Here is an 18,554-nt window from a genome sequence, read left to right as displayed (position 1 = left end):
TACCGGGACCTGGCTGTTTACCGGAAAGAGCACGGAGCTGTCAAACAGGTAACACGAATAGATAATAAATCCACAAGGGTTCGTCTCAAAAAGAATAAACTACATGGAGCTGCGCGTAATAACTTTGCGCGGAAATGTAACGGCTTCAACCGGAGCTCGCGCGCACCTGGATGTCATCTTCATCTTCGTCAACGCACTATATTCTGTGGAAGAGCATCTATTCGGATGAAGAGAAATCATACTCCACTATTTACTCACACATTAAGGTCCCGGTCCCTTTGAAGGTCTTGTTCGGCGAGCATTAAAGTGAAAGAAAATGTTTTCTTATTGCTTAATTCAATCAGAGCGCGCATGGAGGAGGGGGGGGGGGGCTTTACGCGCGCTGCGCGTCGGGCTTCTCTATGACAGAGTCGCCTTTGTTGCGTCTATCCGCCGCTGTCACACACTTTAATTCGACTCTCTTTCTCTCTCATTGAAGCCCCTCCACAATGACATTCAATAAGGGCCGCGGAGTGAAAACCTGGTTATTTTTACATATTCTTTCCCCCGGACTCGGCAGGGGCCCGAGCAAAGGAATTAATCAGTCCTCTTTAACAGCCACTGCCTTCAGGCAATGACTTGTCCTTTTTTTTTTGTGCCCGCAGAAATGACACGTTAACCTTAAAATGGATATGCATAAACTTTACATTCAGCTGTTCCATTTGTGTTTTGCGCAAAACTGTCAGTGAAGTTATAGCCACACCAGTGCGGAGGACTTGTCAGCACACGCACATAAATAAATCATTATCAGCTTTACCAAAATCAATATAAGGATGGCTGTTATAATAAATGTGGTGACAGCTCATCAAAGGCATGTTTGTTAAAATCAACATTCTGTAATTTACCTGATGTTATTGATAATGAATCTAAACTTAATCGACTTTTCACGCAGGCAGGCAATTCTGTCCCGACTTTGACTTCATGCGTGCGCGATGCCTGCAAGACAAAAGTTGAATAGAGCTCCTCCGCATCTGACAGAACCTTTTTCTCTCTGAAATCTAAGCTCTGTTCGATGATAAAAATGAGAGCGATGATAAAAGGGAGAATGGGGCAGCGCCGCGCCTCTTGCGGCGTGGGTGGGGCTGACACGAATAGACTGCATTATGCAGTTCATTTAGTTAACAAGTGAAATAATGGGGAAGCGTGCAGTGGGAATGCCGAGAGAAAGGCACAAACCCCCATTGAGAGCTCTTGGCCGCTTGCAGCGTAGCCGTCACATGTTCCGAGCAGCGTGCGCGGCGGCTATTTAAGGAGCGTCGGCGCGCCTTCAGCACCACTTCGCTGTCCACCGTCCCGAGGAGAACCTGCAGGGCTGCCACGACGACGCGCGCTTCCACTCTAACGACACGCTGATCGACACGTCCGCAGACATGCCGAGGTCTTTTCTCGTGGATTCCTTAATTTTAAGGGAGACCAACGACAAAGGGAACGAGAACAACCCACCTTTATTCCCGTACGCCATGCACTCGGCGCACAACGGGATACCGGGCGCCTGCCACTCCAGGAAAGCCGGGCTGCTGTGCTTCTGTCCGCTGTGCATGAGCGCATCGCAGCTCCATCCGTCTCCGCCGACGCTGCCGCTCCTCAAGGCGTCCTTTCCTCCGTTCGGCTCGCAGTACTGTCACTCGGCCCTGTCGAGGCAGCACTCTTCATCCAACCTCAGCCACGGACCTGCGATTTATCAAGCCGCGTACTCGGTCCCTGACCCGCGGCAGTTCCACTGCATCTCCATTGGTGAGTATAGACGCTCCTTTTGCGTTTCACTGTGTGAATAAAGACACACCTCGCCTGTTTCAACAATTTAAATCACGGCTAACATGACATTAACCTCTTTTATTTCTCTCAGAAAACTCCAACGGCAAACTTCAGAGCAGCAAGCGCATGCGCACAGCCTTCACCAGCACGCAACTTTTGGAGCTGGAGCGAGAATTCACCTCCAACATGTATCTGTCCAGACTGAGGCGCATCGAGATCGCCACATACCTGAACTTGTCCGAGAAACAGGTGAAAATCTGGTTTCAGAACCGCAGAGTGAAACACAAAAAGGAGGGCAAGAGCAGCGGCCAAAGAACTGGATCACACAGCTGCAAGTGCTCGTCCCTGTCGACCGCGAGGTGCTCGGAGGAAGAGGAGGATGACAGTCCCATATCTCCCTCCTCGTCCGAAAAGGAGGACGTGGACCTGTCCGTTTCCCCATGAACTTTGCCCTCGCATGCCTCCCCTTTTGAACATAGGCAAAAAAAAAAAAAAGAGAGAGACTGATTCACAAGTATTCAGTGTTCTGTAAATAGAAAGACAATATTTATTCAGGGTGTTCCACTGAATTATTGTATAGCTGTATACATGTTCTACGTTTTGTATCTATAGTTTTTTTTTTCTGCCAGTCCAATGAGTATGGCGTATTTGCTTAAAAAAAAAAAACCCAAATGAAAAAATTTATAGCAACAATATTAATAATTTGGGGAAAAATATTTTGTATACACGGTTAATGATTGTGATTCATTCTATGTTGATGGGACTGTGACTTAAAACATGAAAAGTCACTCTGAAATTCTATCTTCAGTGTAATTGAAAAATATTTATCTATTTAAAAATGTTGATACGTAAATAAAAATATTTCTGAGCGGCAGAAGTTGTCCTGTGGCTTAAATGTTTTGACCTTCGCGCACTGGGCGCACACGGGGGGGGGGGCGCGTGTAATGCCGGATTGATTTAGAAAATTAGGACTTTAGATGGAAGTTTCATTTGAAAAAGATGTTGTGTTAGTATTTTTTTGCCAAAAAGGATATTATTGATCACATCTCCACATAAATACTTTTGCCTTGCCGGCTGCATTGGCTGTGGCAGCAACCACATGCACTATTCATGCGCATGCATGGCTCAATTTATTTCCGATGTGAAAATAGTGTTTCATTTTAAATGACAGAAAAATTGCCAAGATGTGCTTGATGTCGAAACCCATGAGCCTCTCTATGGTTCGTGTATTTTCTGAAAAGTCCAATAAACAAATTTGCGTGATAACTTTCAGACTCTATCGTGCACTGCAGGCGAACTAAATGCGTTTGTCTTGGAGGAGCTCATTAGACCACATGAGCTGCTCTCCACCATGGAGGAGTGAATCCAATCCTCACTCGGCTTTATCGCGTAGAGGTGATAGATATGGGGTTCCTTTATATTTGTTTCCCAAGGGGACACTCAGCCTCACTGCGTCGCCCATCGGATCCCTATTCAGCTTTCATCCTGAAACGATCTGCCTCGTGCGACTGAGTTAATAATCACCGTGGGGTGTATAAATGTGCATTAGTGATGTGCATATCTTAAGATATCGATCAAACATGAAATTTAATGAGGAAAAGGCACAGTCTCGCGCCCATGACCCATATTGTGGTTATTGTTATCGCGTCCGCGTGGTCAGGTTTATTGTTTAATGAGCTTCTCGTGTGTGTTTCTTTCTTTCTACCGGACTCTTCAACTCAGACAATATTATTATGATTTAAATTAAAACACAATTACCAATTAGCATATGATTTAAATTTGATGGCCAATCGTTATTTATAGAAAATGAAATAGCATGCCAATATAAGCGCAATAATACGCAGCATCTTTAAGTACAATTGGAGTGTTTTGTAGAAGTTATTTTTTGGTCATTCTGGTTAAACGTTGTATATAAAAGAGTGTTATATTCTAAAAGCATCTGTTCTCTAACACATCTCCAAAATAGGACAAATGGAGTTTCGTGTGCCTGAGTTCCATGTTCCTTTACGCACCGCAACACAGCTGCTCCGCGACGACGCGCTGGTTGTTAGAGCTACATTCATTATCCTGAATAGGCTTTAAATTGTATTTTTCGCCTTGGATACGTAAATGGCGACTTTTTAAAGGGAGTAAAAACAGTTATTAAATTGTTTACAGTACGTCATCTGCATCAGTGTGCCCTTTTTGGACGTGAAGCTTCTCTTGTAAACTTTCATTTAATTGTTCACTTATCCATTTTAACTAAACTCTTGCATTTGTTAAGATATGGGATTAGACCATTTTGTTAATTGTACCAAAGAGCCCATTTTGCTCACATCGGTCCTTTGCAAAGCGCCCTTTATCCATTCAATAGCCCGGGGGGGTACGCGCCCTGGGGGAGCTTATACCCTCGGTGCTCCAAATGCTCAATTTATTTATTCTTAATTTTGTGCCGATCAATTCATTGAAGCAAAAAAGACTACGGTGTCTTTTTTGTGAAGAATAAAGGGGGAACTGTGGACGTAACCTTGACGGAGCTGAGAGAGGGCTCCCCTGACGCTGGAGAGCCGCTTGAGTCAACAGGCGCCCATCTAGCAGACTCGCCCTTGTCTTTATTCCGGCTAATTTTTTATTTACGGCTTTTCTTTGACATGTCTCTTATCTATCAGATTAAAAGAACAGCTTGTAACAAATCAGTCTGCACGATTTACAACAGCATTTAAAGGGGACAAAGGGAGCAGGCAGTCAGTACCTGAGAGTCTGGTAGACGGCGCGGCGCTGCAGCTGATTCGATGGTTTGAAAATACGCACGAAACAAAATACTTGAATCCTGAAAAAGGGCCTTTGTACGTTTCTTTAGAAATCAAGCAATTCTGCATGACAAAGGACAATTAATAAGCCGTCTTTTCACGACCAGCAGCTGGTTTCCCCGTCAAGGAAAGTTGGAAAAAATTCAGACTGAATGCGCGCAAAAGCCCCTTTGCGCGCAGACAGCAACCCAAGGTGACCCATTTGGCACAGTTAAAATAACCAAGCCGGGGTAAAAGCGAGGGAACTGTCAAAAACATTTAAGCTGAAATATCTTGAAATTGCAAATCCCTTTATGTGGAGGGACGCTACCGATGTGGGTTAGTGGTACAAAGGAGGTGGTTAAGTTGGAGAGGCTTTGGAAACGGACACGTGGCTTCTCAATGAGAGCTCCTTTGGACCCGCGTGGTTTGCTGTGGCACTGCACATCCAGACTTTAAACTTATCCAGCTTGGTAAATATAGGTGCAGTAAACCCAAAACGTGAACTTGATATCTTTAACAAAATAAACTTTTAAATGGTTTACTGCATTTATAACGCGTTTGTTTACTCACTTTAAAGGACCAGCAGCTGCTCCAAGCTTTCCAGTCTCCCTTGTAAACGCAGAAAGGTTTACAAGAAGGAAGTCTATTCTCACAAGGACACCTTTAATAAACATTTAATGGTTCAGATTTTTATTTTCACGTATCATTTAGTCCGTGGTTTCTGATTGATTTATTTTATTTTGTGTGTGTTTTAATGAAATGAAATAGATATAATATCAAACGGGTAACCATGTTTGCGTGAGTTGAATATAGTAAAGATTACTTTTGCATAAACGTGAATGTACCAAACTTTTAATTCTTTTTAAGAATGATTTCCTGTTAATAATGGTGCAGCTTATACGCCCTGCCACTCAACCTGCAGTGATGGGCTGGAAACCCTTCCAGATGCTCTTGGTGATTATTTTAAAGATGACTGCTGTTAAGGTGGATAAAGTTGAACAACAACGTGTTAAATGATGGAACTTTTAAGGCTGACAGATCGTGCTCAGCCTACTGAAGTGGCGGTGAAGGAAACCAATGCCTTGAACTCCGACCGTCTTCTATTGCAGCCGAACTCATTCAGCCCCATATAATCTGTTTAACAGCTAATCAGTAATGTAAGATGAAGGGCTGGCACGCAACTTCACTTTTTCTCAGTTCCCCCCTGTCTAATTGAATATTCAACGCGCGCACGGTGCTCTGCTTGCCTTTTTTTCAGTGTGCTATAAGAATGCGCCTTTTTTAATGCTCGGCCCAAACACAAGCTGTGGCAAAGGTCGGGAAATAATGAACTGCGCAGAACATGGAAGTGACCTCTGTCTGCGCCATCAGATTGAAGGCGCTTGAATGGGATTTTCGTCGAAATGTAACACGTGACATTAAGATAAACTTCCAGTGGACTTTTTTTCCTGACAATCTTAATATTTTGACACCCTAAATGAGATTCAAACGTAATAAATATTATGATGACGAGAATCTAAAACGTGCGAAGTGGTAAAAATAAGAAGCTCGACTGATCACTTCCTCTTGGCATTCGCTATCTTTTGAATTTCTTCACTTTTGCCTTGTATATCATGACTTGGCAGCTCTTACGCCGAATGCATTGTAAAGATGTCAAATGTGAATAAGGTTGCAGGATGACAGCGCTTTGACGCGCTCAGTTTAGAGTTGGACTATCAGGAAGACAGAGAATGCCGTGCGTAAAAGCGACCTTCGCTTATTGTACACGCGCTAAAGTTGGGAAATGGACCGGTTCATGAAGCGGTGAAGAGAAGTGTTGTTTCCCAGCCGTAGTATATGTGAAGTATTGGTAGTACTTAAGTATCTGATGCACGGTGTTCTCCAAAAGGTCTCTGTCCTGCAGCTAAGTGATGCGTTCAGATGTGCCGTGTAGAGCAGGAGCGTCATCTGCTGGCAAATACCTAAACCTGCGGATAAACATGAAACTGTATGACCATGCTGTGGCCATTTTTGACAAAACACCCTGTTTTGTAAATAAATAACTTATATCCTATAAATACAAATGTAAACTACGTATGAGCACAGAAGCCAGCGTGCTGTCGGCCTAAAGGGTTCAAATACCAACTTGATGCAGAATCACAAATGCTCTGCAAAGGGTCCCATCAGTCTCTGGGCCCCCCCTTTAATTCTCCTCATTCACACAGCAGCAACACAGTCTCTTTTATATCGCCCCACTCAATGAGCTGCTTTATGAAGGACTGTATGAAAGTAACGACCTCCTCTGGACTATGAGGAGAAATTGAGGCATTCCCATAATTACATGTTGTCATTAGTGTGTCATTTGGAGTTGAGCTAACAAACCAGACATCCATCTATTTGGGCCACATCTTTAAATATGTGTAACTCCTTCGACAGCGTTTCCATAGGTATGAGCTAAAATACACCAAAGAGAGAGTGGCAGGGCTCAATATCTGAAAGAAATCCTCATCTAAAGACTTGAATGGATGGAAACAAGAGGAGGAGGAAATGTCCTCCAGGAAAATTAATTCTGTTCCTCAAAAATTGCCAAATGTAGAAAAATGCATTTGCATAGCAAAACCCTGAGATTCATGTACTCCCATAAAACTGTTCAAATATTTTAATCCTATGCTATAAATTCTAATAATAATTTCCAGATGTCATCAGTGTTTTTTTAATAACCTGGCATGTAGTGACTTCCATTAAGCCACTGGAAGCACATAGTGAAGAGCAACATCTGTTTGACTCCAAGAAACATTCAACAAAGTAAAACTAATTCATAGTTAGATTTTACAGGATGGCGATGGTGTACTGAAAACCATGTTTCACAAATCATGTGATTTTCAGATTGTTTTTTATTCTCATAGTTTTCTGCCGTAAACTCATCAAGTGTCTTATTTACATTACTTCAGACGCCCTTATCAGATAATTGAGGCACAACTTTCATTTCATTTCTCTATGAATACTGTCCAGTCAATCATTTTCAGTATCAACATGTATACAAAACAAACAAGGAAAAAATATCTCATAGTTTTGAATAAAAAAGCTGTTATCAGTCATCATATTCATCCAAACTACAATATGAAAACACTCTGCATCACGCCTCAGTAACATCTGCATCTTTAAAAGATATACCACAAGCTCCTTCATCATGTAAAACATTTTCTGCTTCTTGGCTGCTCAGGAACAAACGGAGCAGAAGGTATATAGAAACAATAGATTCTGTGTTTGTAAAATGTAACGAGACAAAACCCTGGAGAGACCATCATCTAACTTTGACTTAGAGCACCGTCAAACCTAAATATGTGAAAAATACAGTCAGCGTGCACACACTCAGACTCCAGTTTACGTCACAGAGCATCAGGCGGGACGGCTTGCTATACTCTCCTACTCCTCATTGCTAAAAATCAGCATAACATAAAAACAATGCAATTACAGAAAATAGATACACATGGGTTAAAGGTCATCCTTGGGTAAATACTGTTGGATAAGTTGGTGATATATATATATTAAATCGCATTAACATCAGCTTATCACAGAGATAATAGCTACACTGAGTGTATGCAGTTAAAGAAATAAATAAACTCATCTATATGATCTAATTACTTCCTGTTGAGATGTTTAACAGGTTTATTGTCTGTTCTCCAGTTTTCCATTTTATTATTATTATTATTTTATTTTTTTACAGTTTACTATACAGCTTTGTTGTCATACCTCTTACTGTTCAGGGATATATTCATTCCAGATGTATAACTTGATGTATTGTTGAAATCATCTAATTATTTCCCACAAGCATGAGGCGCAGCTCTGGGTGGCGTTGCGATTTAATTTCATCCAGATCCCGAGAGAACTGAGAGTGGCGTGGAAGATATCAAATCAAAATATTAAAAATGAGAAGCCACTGAATTGACAGAAATTTCCAGTGACTCACTGTTGACCCGGTGACCCATTAGCTGTAAACGTGCATCTGCGCCACGAAACACATTGATACGCTTTTATCCAGACTAACCTCACTTACAGGGGAAATGCAACTTAAAGCATACAATCATTATTTAACTCTAAATGGGATCATAATGATCAAAAATGTAATTATTGCCTGGCATCTCATTAGAAAGCTCCTTAATAAGGTAATAATAAACCTGTAAACTGTGGCGTCTCCCCCTGCTGGGCATTAGAAAGAATGCAGTTTTTTTCATAATATGGCTCATCTATTTTATCCTGCAAATTCTCGATAATCACTCAAAATCCTTCACGACAGGGCGACAGTTTAGCACCACACACAAGGTGACAGGGTAAACTATGATTTACTGCAAGTCGGCATGAGTTAATTTATTACCTTCAGGTCAAATAGATTAGTGAGCTGACAGGGAATTAATTGTGATCAATCATTTGTTTAAATGTATGTGAAGCTAAACTAGTTCCTTGTGAATGTTTAAAGTCTGTCAGTGAACTGAATATCTGATGTCCGAAGAAATGAACTCGACTTCTGTAAAACTCTAATGGACAATTGTTCTTCTTTTCTTTCCCTCAACATTTTTGATCCTTCATATATAAAACAGTTCTTCACTAAATAAAGAAACTAATCAGCAGATTAAGGACTAATGAAAAAAATCATGACTCGCAGCTCCAGGAAACAGTCAGCAATATTAACTGGCGCCTCATGACGGCCTCGGCTTCAAATACTTCTTTCATTTACAAGAAAAAAAAAAATGCAGATTTTTATGTCGGCTTTATCGCTGTACAAACGGCCAGTCTCATCGTCACTGACTGCACCTCCAGTCACTCGATCTGCCTGTGGCTCCTGCTGTCAAATATCATGGACCGCCTCTGCGGCTGGTAGAAGCAGCTGGTTGACGTTTCCAGTCTCTGTCCACTTTTAGGAATAGTCATTTTGTTTTGAAGCGTGATCGCCTCTGGAGCCCTGATGCTCTCTGCCATCTCCTTAGGAAAGGCATTCCCCGCGGATGCGTCATTGAGGCTCTTGATGGACGAGAGGAGCTTGCTATCATCTCCTGGATGCGGGTAGTCCATGATGGGAAAAGGAGGGCTGAACAGGATGAGACTTTGAGGTCTCTGCCTGTTCCTGAAGGATGATTTTTGCAAGAGGTTTCCTCTGTTGGGCCTGGGACAGTCGACAAACACCTCCAGACTGGGCGTGTGTCTCCTCGTTGTTGCTGGAAGCTCTGGAGTCCTCACATTCTCCATGTATTTCTCAGTGTTTGAGGGTTTGGGTGCAGGCTCTCTATTCTCCAGCTCCTCCTTCAGGTTTGACATAATCACAGGAGGTGCCGGGTTGGGTTTCTCCGCGCTCATTTTAGGATGCGCCTTTTCTTGATCTCTCGCTGCATCAAAATCATTCTCATGTCTGGAGTGAGGTATCTGGCTGTACTGCACCCTCGGAGGGATGACAGGAACAGCTTTAGCCTGGCATGTTTTTATCATGAAGGCTGTTCGCACAGATGACACGCTGACCGGGGCGGAATTTCTGCGTAGAGGTGCCTGTCGATCGCTCAGAAACAAGTCCAGTTCAGAGGGAAAGCCATTGTTTGGATTCCCAGACGTGGTCAAAGATCCCCTTTGGCAAGAGGAGAACTCCGAAGAATTCCGATCTTGCTGATTTGAAATGTCTCTGATGCACCGATGCCCCGTGTCGAGATTAAGAGAATATGGGCGGTGTTTAGAAAAGTCATTTTCCTCCCATCTGCCTGAAGCAGATCCATCATAAGACATATGTCGGCGAATCCCCTGAGATGATGCTGAAGTCTTCTGTTTTGTTGTGCTGGACTTTCCTGAAAGAGGCTGTGCTCCATTATTGCTATTCACAGTGACACGTGTCGGTGTTGATGGCGCATTCGTCCAGTTAATGTTTGGTTGGCTGCTGCTGGCCCGACAAACGTTTCCTGCGGTGGGTTCAGTGGATTTAGTGAGGGGTTGTTTGTTATTTTCAGCAGAAGGAGGCGACATCTTACTTCCCTCTGAGCTCAAAGTTTCCCCACAGGAGCCGAAGGGGGCCAGCCGGTTGAACAGCTCCTCCACATCCGGCGAGTGGAGCGGGCTCGTGACCCACTGCTTGGCGAAGCCAAGATCCTCCCAAGGCTCCACCAAGTCCAGGTCCTCCGAGCTGCATCCACATCCCCCGTCATTGTCGAGGAGCGGCAGCATCAAAGTGTTGCGTTTCTCCTCCAAACACACTGACAGCCGGGGAATGACTTCCGACTCTGGAACCACTTGCTCCTTTGCTCCGTCATAGGAGGTGTTTGCTTCTCCAAGAGGAATTGCATGCGTTTCTGGTTTTCTGTCGATTTCATCCGGTAACGAAGAAGTTTCAAATATCGGAGGATCCTCTATCGTCAAAGTAGTCGCCTCTTTATCTGAGCAGGTTTCGGTTTCCTCTGGCGGAAGCTGGCACTGTTCATTTGGAGCCGGGTCATCTTTGTTTAAGGAGGTGAGTTTTTGATGCAGCATCTCCCCCTTTTCATCCTTCATATCAGCAGAGGGGAAATGTTTCATGTTCTTGTGCTGATGAAATGAAAGGTCCGACTCCGAGGGCTGCTTCTTTGCAGAGGCTGATCCAGCAGGGAATCCGTGATCATTCAGAGACACATTTGAAGATTGCTCCCTAAATAACAAAGACAGAGACGGAGAGCTGCGGCTCCGCTTTGACTTAACGGCCATTGTTAAATTTGTGACCTCACAAGTGCTCTTAGAGCCAAAAACCGGTTTAAAAGTCTCATCCAGGAAGTCGAGTTCAGGTTCAACTATCTTCAGTTCTTGCTGGAGGTCAGACCACAGCTCTTTCACACTGGAAGATCTCTTGTCCTGGAAACACATAAATGTTTAAAACAAACTGGGATTAATTCACGATCCATCACCATCTATTGTTTACAAATCTGTGAGAATCCTATGAAAAGTCTGAGTGGTAGAAGTTGATACTAAAAGAACATCTTCTTCTGTTCTCACTCATTTGGTTTACCGTTTCCGGAGTTATGGTCTGGCTGTGTGGCTCTTTCCCGGGAGACTGCGCTGCCTCTTCATTTTCTGTTGCATTTGAATGAGATGACGACTTCAATTCAGAAGTATTCATCTCCCCTTGATCTTTGCGCACCATTTCTTTACTTGCATCTGAAAGAAAAAGCGTATTTTTTTTACTTATACACATGCATGTAATAAAAATACCAGTCGAAAGTCTAGCTAGACCTTCATATTCACTTGAAAAATAAACCGTGTCCTGTGTATAAATGGAATGTGATACAGGAAGCTGTCCTCACCTTCTGGCAGGACTCTAGAGGTCAACTCTTCTGTAGTTTTCTCCTCTGTTCCTTCCTCTTTCTTCGGTTCCACTTGGGGGGGCGTGTTGCTCCTTCCACTGCTCTGCTCTGAGCTCTCTTTGCAGGGTTTTAGAGTCACTGCTTTGTCCTTTGCAAGTCCCCTGCATGGCGTGCTGTTAGAGCTGATGACAGCCGACACACGCAGGGGCACCGATACGGCGAAAGGCTCAGATATGTTGACGGCTCGGCGTTGATGCCTCGGCGAGGATTCCAGCGGGAAGAAGCTTCCTGGGAAGGATGGCCGTGAAGAACTGTTGGAGGAGCCCGAGTACAGCATCCTCCTGTTCTTTGGAGAGGTGGGCTTGAAGCCACTGAGTTCATCGCTTTTGTACACCTTCAGTTGCTCCGGCAGCGTTTTTAGCGGGGGTGCAGAGGCACCCACTGAAGCCTTTTGGCTCAGGCCAGAGCTCCAGCCACCTGTCGCCTCTCCAGCCTTATTGCCTTTCAAGCCACAGTTCTGATCATGATCACTCAGATCATAAAGCAAGTCAGATCCCAGCGTTCTGGATTTTACATCTGGAACATAAATGCCACCAGCAGGACTGCTTCCTGTTCTGTCTTCTTCTGCGGGAAAAGTATCATACATGTAAAAATAAAATAAAAAAATTCACTGTAAAAGCTAATTTAGTGTGTATTTAAATCAGCAATTGAAGGTTTAGCCCCACCTGTTGGCAAGGAGCACAAGGACTCCATGCTCCGAGATGGACGAAAAGCTGCTTTTTCTGCGTAAAAAATATTTTCACAATATTTTAAGTACCCGAAGGGTGTAAAAGATGATGCATCTTGGAACATTTTCAAGTAAACAATCTCTTCTTCCATTCTACCTGTTAGCCCAGGAGCCCGTATGAAGACACTGCCGTTCCGGCTCAGTTTTCCCTTTGGTTCCACGGACCGGCCCAGGTTGAATATAGACCTCCACTTCTTTGATTTTCCGGAAAGCTTTCTCCTTAACGAAATAACATACATTGTTAAACGCATGGATTGATCCGACAGTAAGGAACAAATACATACCAAAATGCAATAACCCTCCAAGCATGAAACACCAAAACCCAAATCTGTCGTACTTGCTGTCGATGTCTATGACTGTGTGATAGAGTGCAGCCGTGCTGGTGTCAGGCAGACTGTTCTCCCGCTGGCGTTCTCTATGCACAGGATGGTTTGGACCCAAGGAGCGGGCCTGGGCTTCTTCCAGGCTCATCAGTTTCATTGGCCCACACTGGCCACTGATGGGGAGCGTGGCATACTTCTCCCCACACAATAAACTCAAACCTGGAGTAGCAAAAGAACTAAGTTATAATTCAACCTTAGAAATCTCCCTCAAAACAATCAGCTTATGGTTTCTAAATATCACCTTCTCTGGGTTTAACCTGCACAGAATCCCTGCTGAAGATCTGCTCGGTGTGGTTCAGAATGAACTCCACCACTGACTGCTGAATCCGCACCGCCTGAAAAGCCATGTCTCCGTTGCCCGAGGATTCCTCTATGTCTTTAGATCTGAGAAAATAAAGCATGAATGAAAGAGACGCTTTGAATATTGTCTTATTTATGCGCACTCTTTCTTCCCCATTAACCCAAATTACATTTTATTTATGTATATTTTGAATGAATGATGGGTTTCAAGCACACGAGTGAAAGGTGAACTCACCTTAACAGATTTGGAGCCCAAACCAGGGCCAGGTTTCGGGTATGCATGTTTGTCCGGGCGCTTAAAGTGGCAAGGTGAGCCAAATGTTTCGTGAGGTACTCCAGAGTCCTGAGGAGAGTCAGCAAACATATCTTGTTACATTTATTTATCATTTGTAAAAAATAAATAACTGCCAGGGCTGTGGTTTTTAGTATGTTCTGAGTGATAAAAGTAGAGTTTCACCTCAAGTGAGGTGTTGGCAGATCTCTGACGACCCTTTGAATGTATAGAAGTCTCTCATGATCTCCCTGGACCTTGACCACTTCCTGTATGCAAAATAGCAAATATCCATGTCAAAAGAATATCACTTCATTTATTGATAACATAAAAGTATGGATGAGGCAGAGGAACAGTGTTTATTAAGTATTTTCAGCTTATGATTATTGTTCAGCAAAATGTGTAACTGTCATATTCTGTCGTCTTGAATTTCATCATGGGTGGGGTCATACATTTACTCCTACAGCATGCTCTTGTACCATTACATTTGATGACAGAAGCACAAGGATATGCTTGAAAAAGTATTACAGATTTGAAAATGTAAAGTCTTATCCATTAAATGGAAAATATTTATGTAAAACTGTATGGATTCTGTTCTGTGTTCACGAGTTCATTCCTCTCAAACAGCTTGGAGAGAAAATGTTCTTGTGTCTGTTTTTTATTTTTTATTTTATGCCTGTGCCAATTTTTTCCCAGAATGATGGAGCACTTGAGCTTTTAGGCAGCTCAAGATTCATAAATACCAAAGTATGCGAACAGCTTATCAAGGTAAGCAGAAAGCATGAACCGGGTCTTACAGGTGTGTTTTATGCTGCTTTTTGCTCCTGCTCCCCTTGAAAGTCTCTTTCACCAAAGCAAACCTGTAAATGAGACTTGAAGGTACTCACAGTGAATTTGCTGTATAGCTCATAAGTGAGCAGAGGATTGGGTAGCTCCCTGAAGTACAGCTTACATAAGGAGCCCACACAGTGTATGTCCTGGGGGTACACTTCCTTTGTAAGGTCAGGGCACACCTCAGAACTGAATTCCTGCCTACACACACACACACACACACACACACACACAAACAGTTGGGTGAATGCTTTAACTGTTAAATACCCATACACACTAGTGTAGAGTCGTGGGTATTGTTGGATTTAAGTCTGTCTATTTGGCTAGCAAGGGGGGGGGGGGGGGGGGGGGGGGGAATACATCATCAAATATGTTACATTTTGCTTTGTCCTTCACTAATTGCTGTGTTCTTAACCAAAGAGGCTGCGTTTTGACGGCATTGGTCGTCTGATTGTTAGCAGGATTACGGAAAAACTGCTGGATGGATCTTGATGAAAAAAAATATATCTGAAGACGGGTCTTGGTCTAGCTTAGATACCATTAAATTTTGAGAGCGATCCGGATACCCATTTAGATGCAAATAAATAACAAAATTCCAGATTTTCCCATTAACTATTTCAAAAAATCTTCATCTTGTAAAATATGCATTTAATTCACTCACAGTCATAAAGGGGTCCGACATGCACTATCATGCAAAATGTCTTCTGGATCTGATCCAGAATCATCAAAAAGATATAACATTTTAACATTGAAAAACTCATTTACGGATTCAAAAATCTGTTAAAAATCAACTGTCAACTCCGATTCACTTTTACTTTTCATGGTTGGTGTATAAAGATACCAAGAACAATTTAGAACCCTTTGAGGATGATCCAGATCACCATGTGGACGGTGTAAATCCAGTTACGAGGAGAATGAAATGCTTGGCGGAGGTTTACGCCCTCCAAGTGATTTTCTAGTTATTTCTGCGACCTGATTGCCTTAAAATTAATACCAATTATCATTTCTTGTATTCTAAATTTGTGCAATACCTCAACAGTCATGGACAATACTTTTGTAAATTTCAGTATCATGCAATCTCTGTCATTCTAATGCTGACACTAAGATTTAAAGGAAAACAATTTAACGTATCTATATAAAAGTATAACATGAGTACCTGAGACGCTGGATATTTGAGGTGACCCCCGACAGCCTGTAGATCCCGTCCACAATCCCATGTTCCTCAATAAATTCTGCACATTTGATCAGAACCTGAGGAACTGAAGTTTAGAAATCATGTTAGTGGCGTGTTGTTGAATAAGCATGTTACATATGATGTCTGCACATTAGATGCGATGGCGCTGTAAATTAAACGCAGAAGGAAACAAGCATACATGTAATTATCCCGTTCCTCAGTCTGACTTCATGCTATAGGGCTGGTCCCACTATGTTCTCTGTTCCTCAGGGCCGCTGATTGTAGGTGGACTTTGACAGGAAGTTAAAAATGGTTTGTTTGTTTCAGAGGAAGGTTGACACACCCAACCCTTGTAGATGGTATTACTTACGACATTTCCTCTAATAGAAAAGGGCTTTTTGAAATGTAGTGACCTGCACTACCCAACAGAGCGTGGCCATCTGTGCAGCACAGCGTCCGACCGCGCCATTAAAACATAAAAAAACAGATCCCACTGTGGGGCTGAGCTAAATCACGAGGAAGCAAGAACGTAAACGCCAGATTCACGGTTTACACAAGTAAACAAGAACTCGAAGAGGTGTTGCATTGTTATTTTATAAATAGACCGACGAGATCAGCTTCTATGTTGATTCGACTTCAGTTCCATTTCAGATATGAACGGCTTCCATTTAGATCCTGTACATTTTCATAGTGGCTCATAATTTCATTGTTTAACTTGGACCCCAAAATGACTTTTTAACCTCTAAGCTGTGCAGAAGTAATTAATAATTTACTATGTTTGTAGCTTTAAACCACAGTCTAGTTTCCACATGTATAAATTAAGCTTAAAGCTTTAGATTGGCTTTGAATGGCTATCATTTTATCCTGATGATTAATCAGTCCATTGGTTGTTACTTCTGCAGATTTTTCAGTCTAACTACATATTTCCACGTATTTTCTTGGTATTTCCAAAACCAATCATGCAACAAAAATTAATTCTCGGTGATCAGAGCTTCCATCGTGAACCTGACATTTACTTTCTCACCTGCTTCCCTTTACTGGGCTTTCAGTGACATGCTAAATGTCATGTCCAATTTTAAAGATATTCTATTAAAAAGACATGAAAATGTTGCAAGCTGTGTGTCAAGATTTCATGTTATAGTTTGGCTTAATTAAGTTAAGAGATGTGAGTCATTTGTTTGGACCTAAAGCTGCTGCTCAGCAGTTGGCCTTACAGCGAACCCTGACAGTCGCTTTCTGACAGGGTTTGTAAACCACACTTATGGCAGCGCTGCTATTTATTGACTTGGAAGGTCTCAGGCCCGGTCTACAAAACCCTGTGACGCAAGGAACAAAAATGTATAGCCATCAGCCAATTTGCTTTTCTGAAACTAGTGGACTTTGCCAAGGCCAATATCTGACAACAACAACGATGTAAAAAAAAAAAAGCAATTCTGAATCCATATCTTCTCTTGCATAGTCTCAAAATATAATCACTTGCTCTTTCCCAAAGCCCACCATTCCACATTTTATATGCACGCATGAGAATAAGTAATTATTTTCTTAAGGATTCAACGTTTTAACCCTTTCCACAAGTGAATGTGAGACTTTGCATCGTCTTCATTTGTGCAGGTTGGGGGACAACTTAAAAAGTAATAATTACTTTCTCTTTGTTCAAGAAATTGAACAATTACAGGCATTTTATGCTTGTTTTAGAAACAAAAGAAAAAAATAATGTGACGCACCCACAATCTAAAAACAAAATATGTCTGCTGGTCATGACTGAGGGGTACAACCCGATTGTCCCGCCTCACTTCCTGACCTTATCGCCCCACCTTGGTGTTTTTCCAAAATGTCCTCCTTACAGTGATCCTCAATCCAACTATTCATATGACATTCACACGTGGGAGCTCTGGTCGCTCATCATATGACAAATCATGGTCTGTCATACAATGACACAAAAAAAACCCAACAAATTACAAATGATGGTTGTTTAAAAAAAAAAAAGACAAGACATATGATCAGACGAAAGACAAGGGAATAAAGAAAGCAAGCCGCTCCAACAAGCCTGACTACACACATTTAATGACAGTTTCTTTCAGCACTTTTTTCCTTGCTCACTATTTCCTCTGATCCACTGGCAGCAGAACCACCCAGTCTTTTGTCAGACAGTATTCCAGTCATAGGAGCCGGAGTCTCAGTAAGAAATATATGGAAAATGTAAGAGCCACACCCAACGTCACAAGTTTAATACAGCCATGAATGGCATTACTGTATGTTAAACACATATATACTTGTGGTTTATAAAGAAAAATTTGTCACATGACTGTTTCTGTTTTAATTTCAACAAATAACATTCATTTAAAAGGTTATAATGACAATTATATAAAGGAAAACGCAATTATTTACTTTTCAGAATAAATAAATTTCCCTACGTCTGACACAAGTGAAATAATTACTTTGTACTTTGATGATGAGCTGCTGGTGAAGAGTGTTAGATCGTTAAAAAAAAAAGCAACATTCAACATTTACCATCCTGTCCCGAGTTCTGCAGATGTTCTATCAGGTCACAGCCGAACGCATTTTCACTTCCTCTCTTTTTGGACTTGTTCTTAGTGCTTTTATTCTTCATGTGGTTCCAGTTAGTAGTCCAGACGATCACAGCAAACAGATCCTTGGAAGCGCGGCGATCGATCCATATGACCCCGAGAAAAGTTTGCGTTTGTGGGTCAAAAAAAAGCAGACACATAGAAATCCCAGCAATCAGCTCCCGAAAGTCTGCATCCGCTCACATTCTGAGTAGCCACACTGTAGGAAGCTGAGAGCAGAAGTGACGTCACATCTCGGCTATTCTGAAGTCCATTAAATGATCACTCTTTCAGCCGCTACCAAAGAAAAGGCACGGCAAGGCTGCTGCTTCACAGGGATGTGAGAGACGGCTGCTCTATCTGTGAAGGGTCTCCAGAAACAGCCTCAGA

At 42.4% G+C, this 18,554-nt stretch overlaps 2 protein-coding genes across 2 annotated transcripts; one reads left to right on the top strand and one right to left on the bottom strand.

The window, feature by feature from the left end:
• Positions 1–1,409: 1,409 nt before the first annotated feature.
• gsx1 (GS homeobox 1) lies at positions 1,410–2,238 on the top strand. The gene is made up of 2 exons (XM_068744895.1): positions 1,410–1,773; positions 1,886–2,238. The coding sequence occupies exons 1-2, from the start codon at positions 1,410–1,412 to the stop codon at positions 2,236–2,238; spliced, it is 717 nt and encodes a 238-aa protein (XP_068600996.1).
• Positions 2,239–9,257: 7,019 nt separating this feature from the next.
• On the bottom strand, positions 9,258–18,208 carry arhgap31 (Rho GTPase activating protein 31). Its single transcript, XM_068744851.1, has 12 exons — positions 18,109–18,208; positions 15,580–15,682; positions 14,480–14,624; positions 13,779–13,861; positions 13,557–13,664; positions 13,263–13,405; positions 12,976–13,180; positions 12,736–12,857; positions 12,577–12,633; positions 11,852–12,475; positions 11,557–11,705; positions 9,258–11,402 (listed from the first exon to the last, which is right to left on the bottom strand). The coding sequence occupies exons 1-12, from the start codon at positions 18,206–18,208 to the stop codon at positions 9,363–9,365; spliced, it is 3,879 nt and encodes a 1,292-aa protein (XP_068600952.1). The 3' UTR covers positions 9,258–9,362.
• Between the last annotated feature and the right edge of the window lie 346 nt (positions 18,209–18,554).

This window comes from Brachionichthys hirsutus, chromosome 10 (genome assembly GCF_040956055.1).
Source record: "Brachionichthys hirsutus isolate HB-005 chromosome 10, CSIRO-AGI_Bhir_v1, whole genome shotgun sequence".
Taxonomy (NCBI): Eukaryota; Metazoa; Chordata; class Actinopteri; order Lophiiformes; family Brachionichthyidae; genus Brachionichthys; species Brachionichthys hirsutus.
This window is presented reverse-complemented; position numbering and strand designations above follow the sequence as displayed.

Coding starts and splice junctions, on each gene's coding strand:
- gsx1 (XM_068744895.1), top strand. CDS start 1,410: ATGCCGAGGTCTTTTCTCGTGGATTCCTTAATTTTAAGGGAGACCAAC. Junction 1,774..1,885: donor GTTCCACTGCATCTCCATTG/GTGAGTATAGAC, acceptor TATTTCTCTCAG/AAAACTCCAACGGCAAACTT.
- arhgap31 (XM_068744851.1), bottom strand. CDS start 18,208: ATGAAGAATAAAAGCACTAAGAACAAGTCCAAAAAGAGAGGAAGTGAA. Junction 15,683..18,108: donor GCAGAACTCGGGACAGGATG/GTAAATGTTGAA, acceptor TCTAAACTTCAG/TTCCTCAGGTTCTGATCAAA. Junction 11,403..11,556: donor AGACCATAACTCCGGAAACG/GTAAACCAAATG, acceptor ATGTGTTTCCAG/GACAAGAGATCTTCCAGTGT.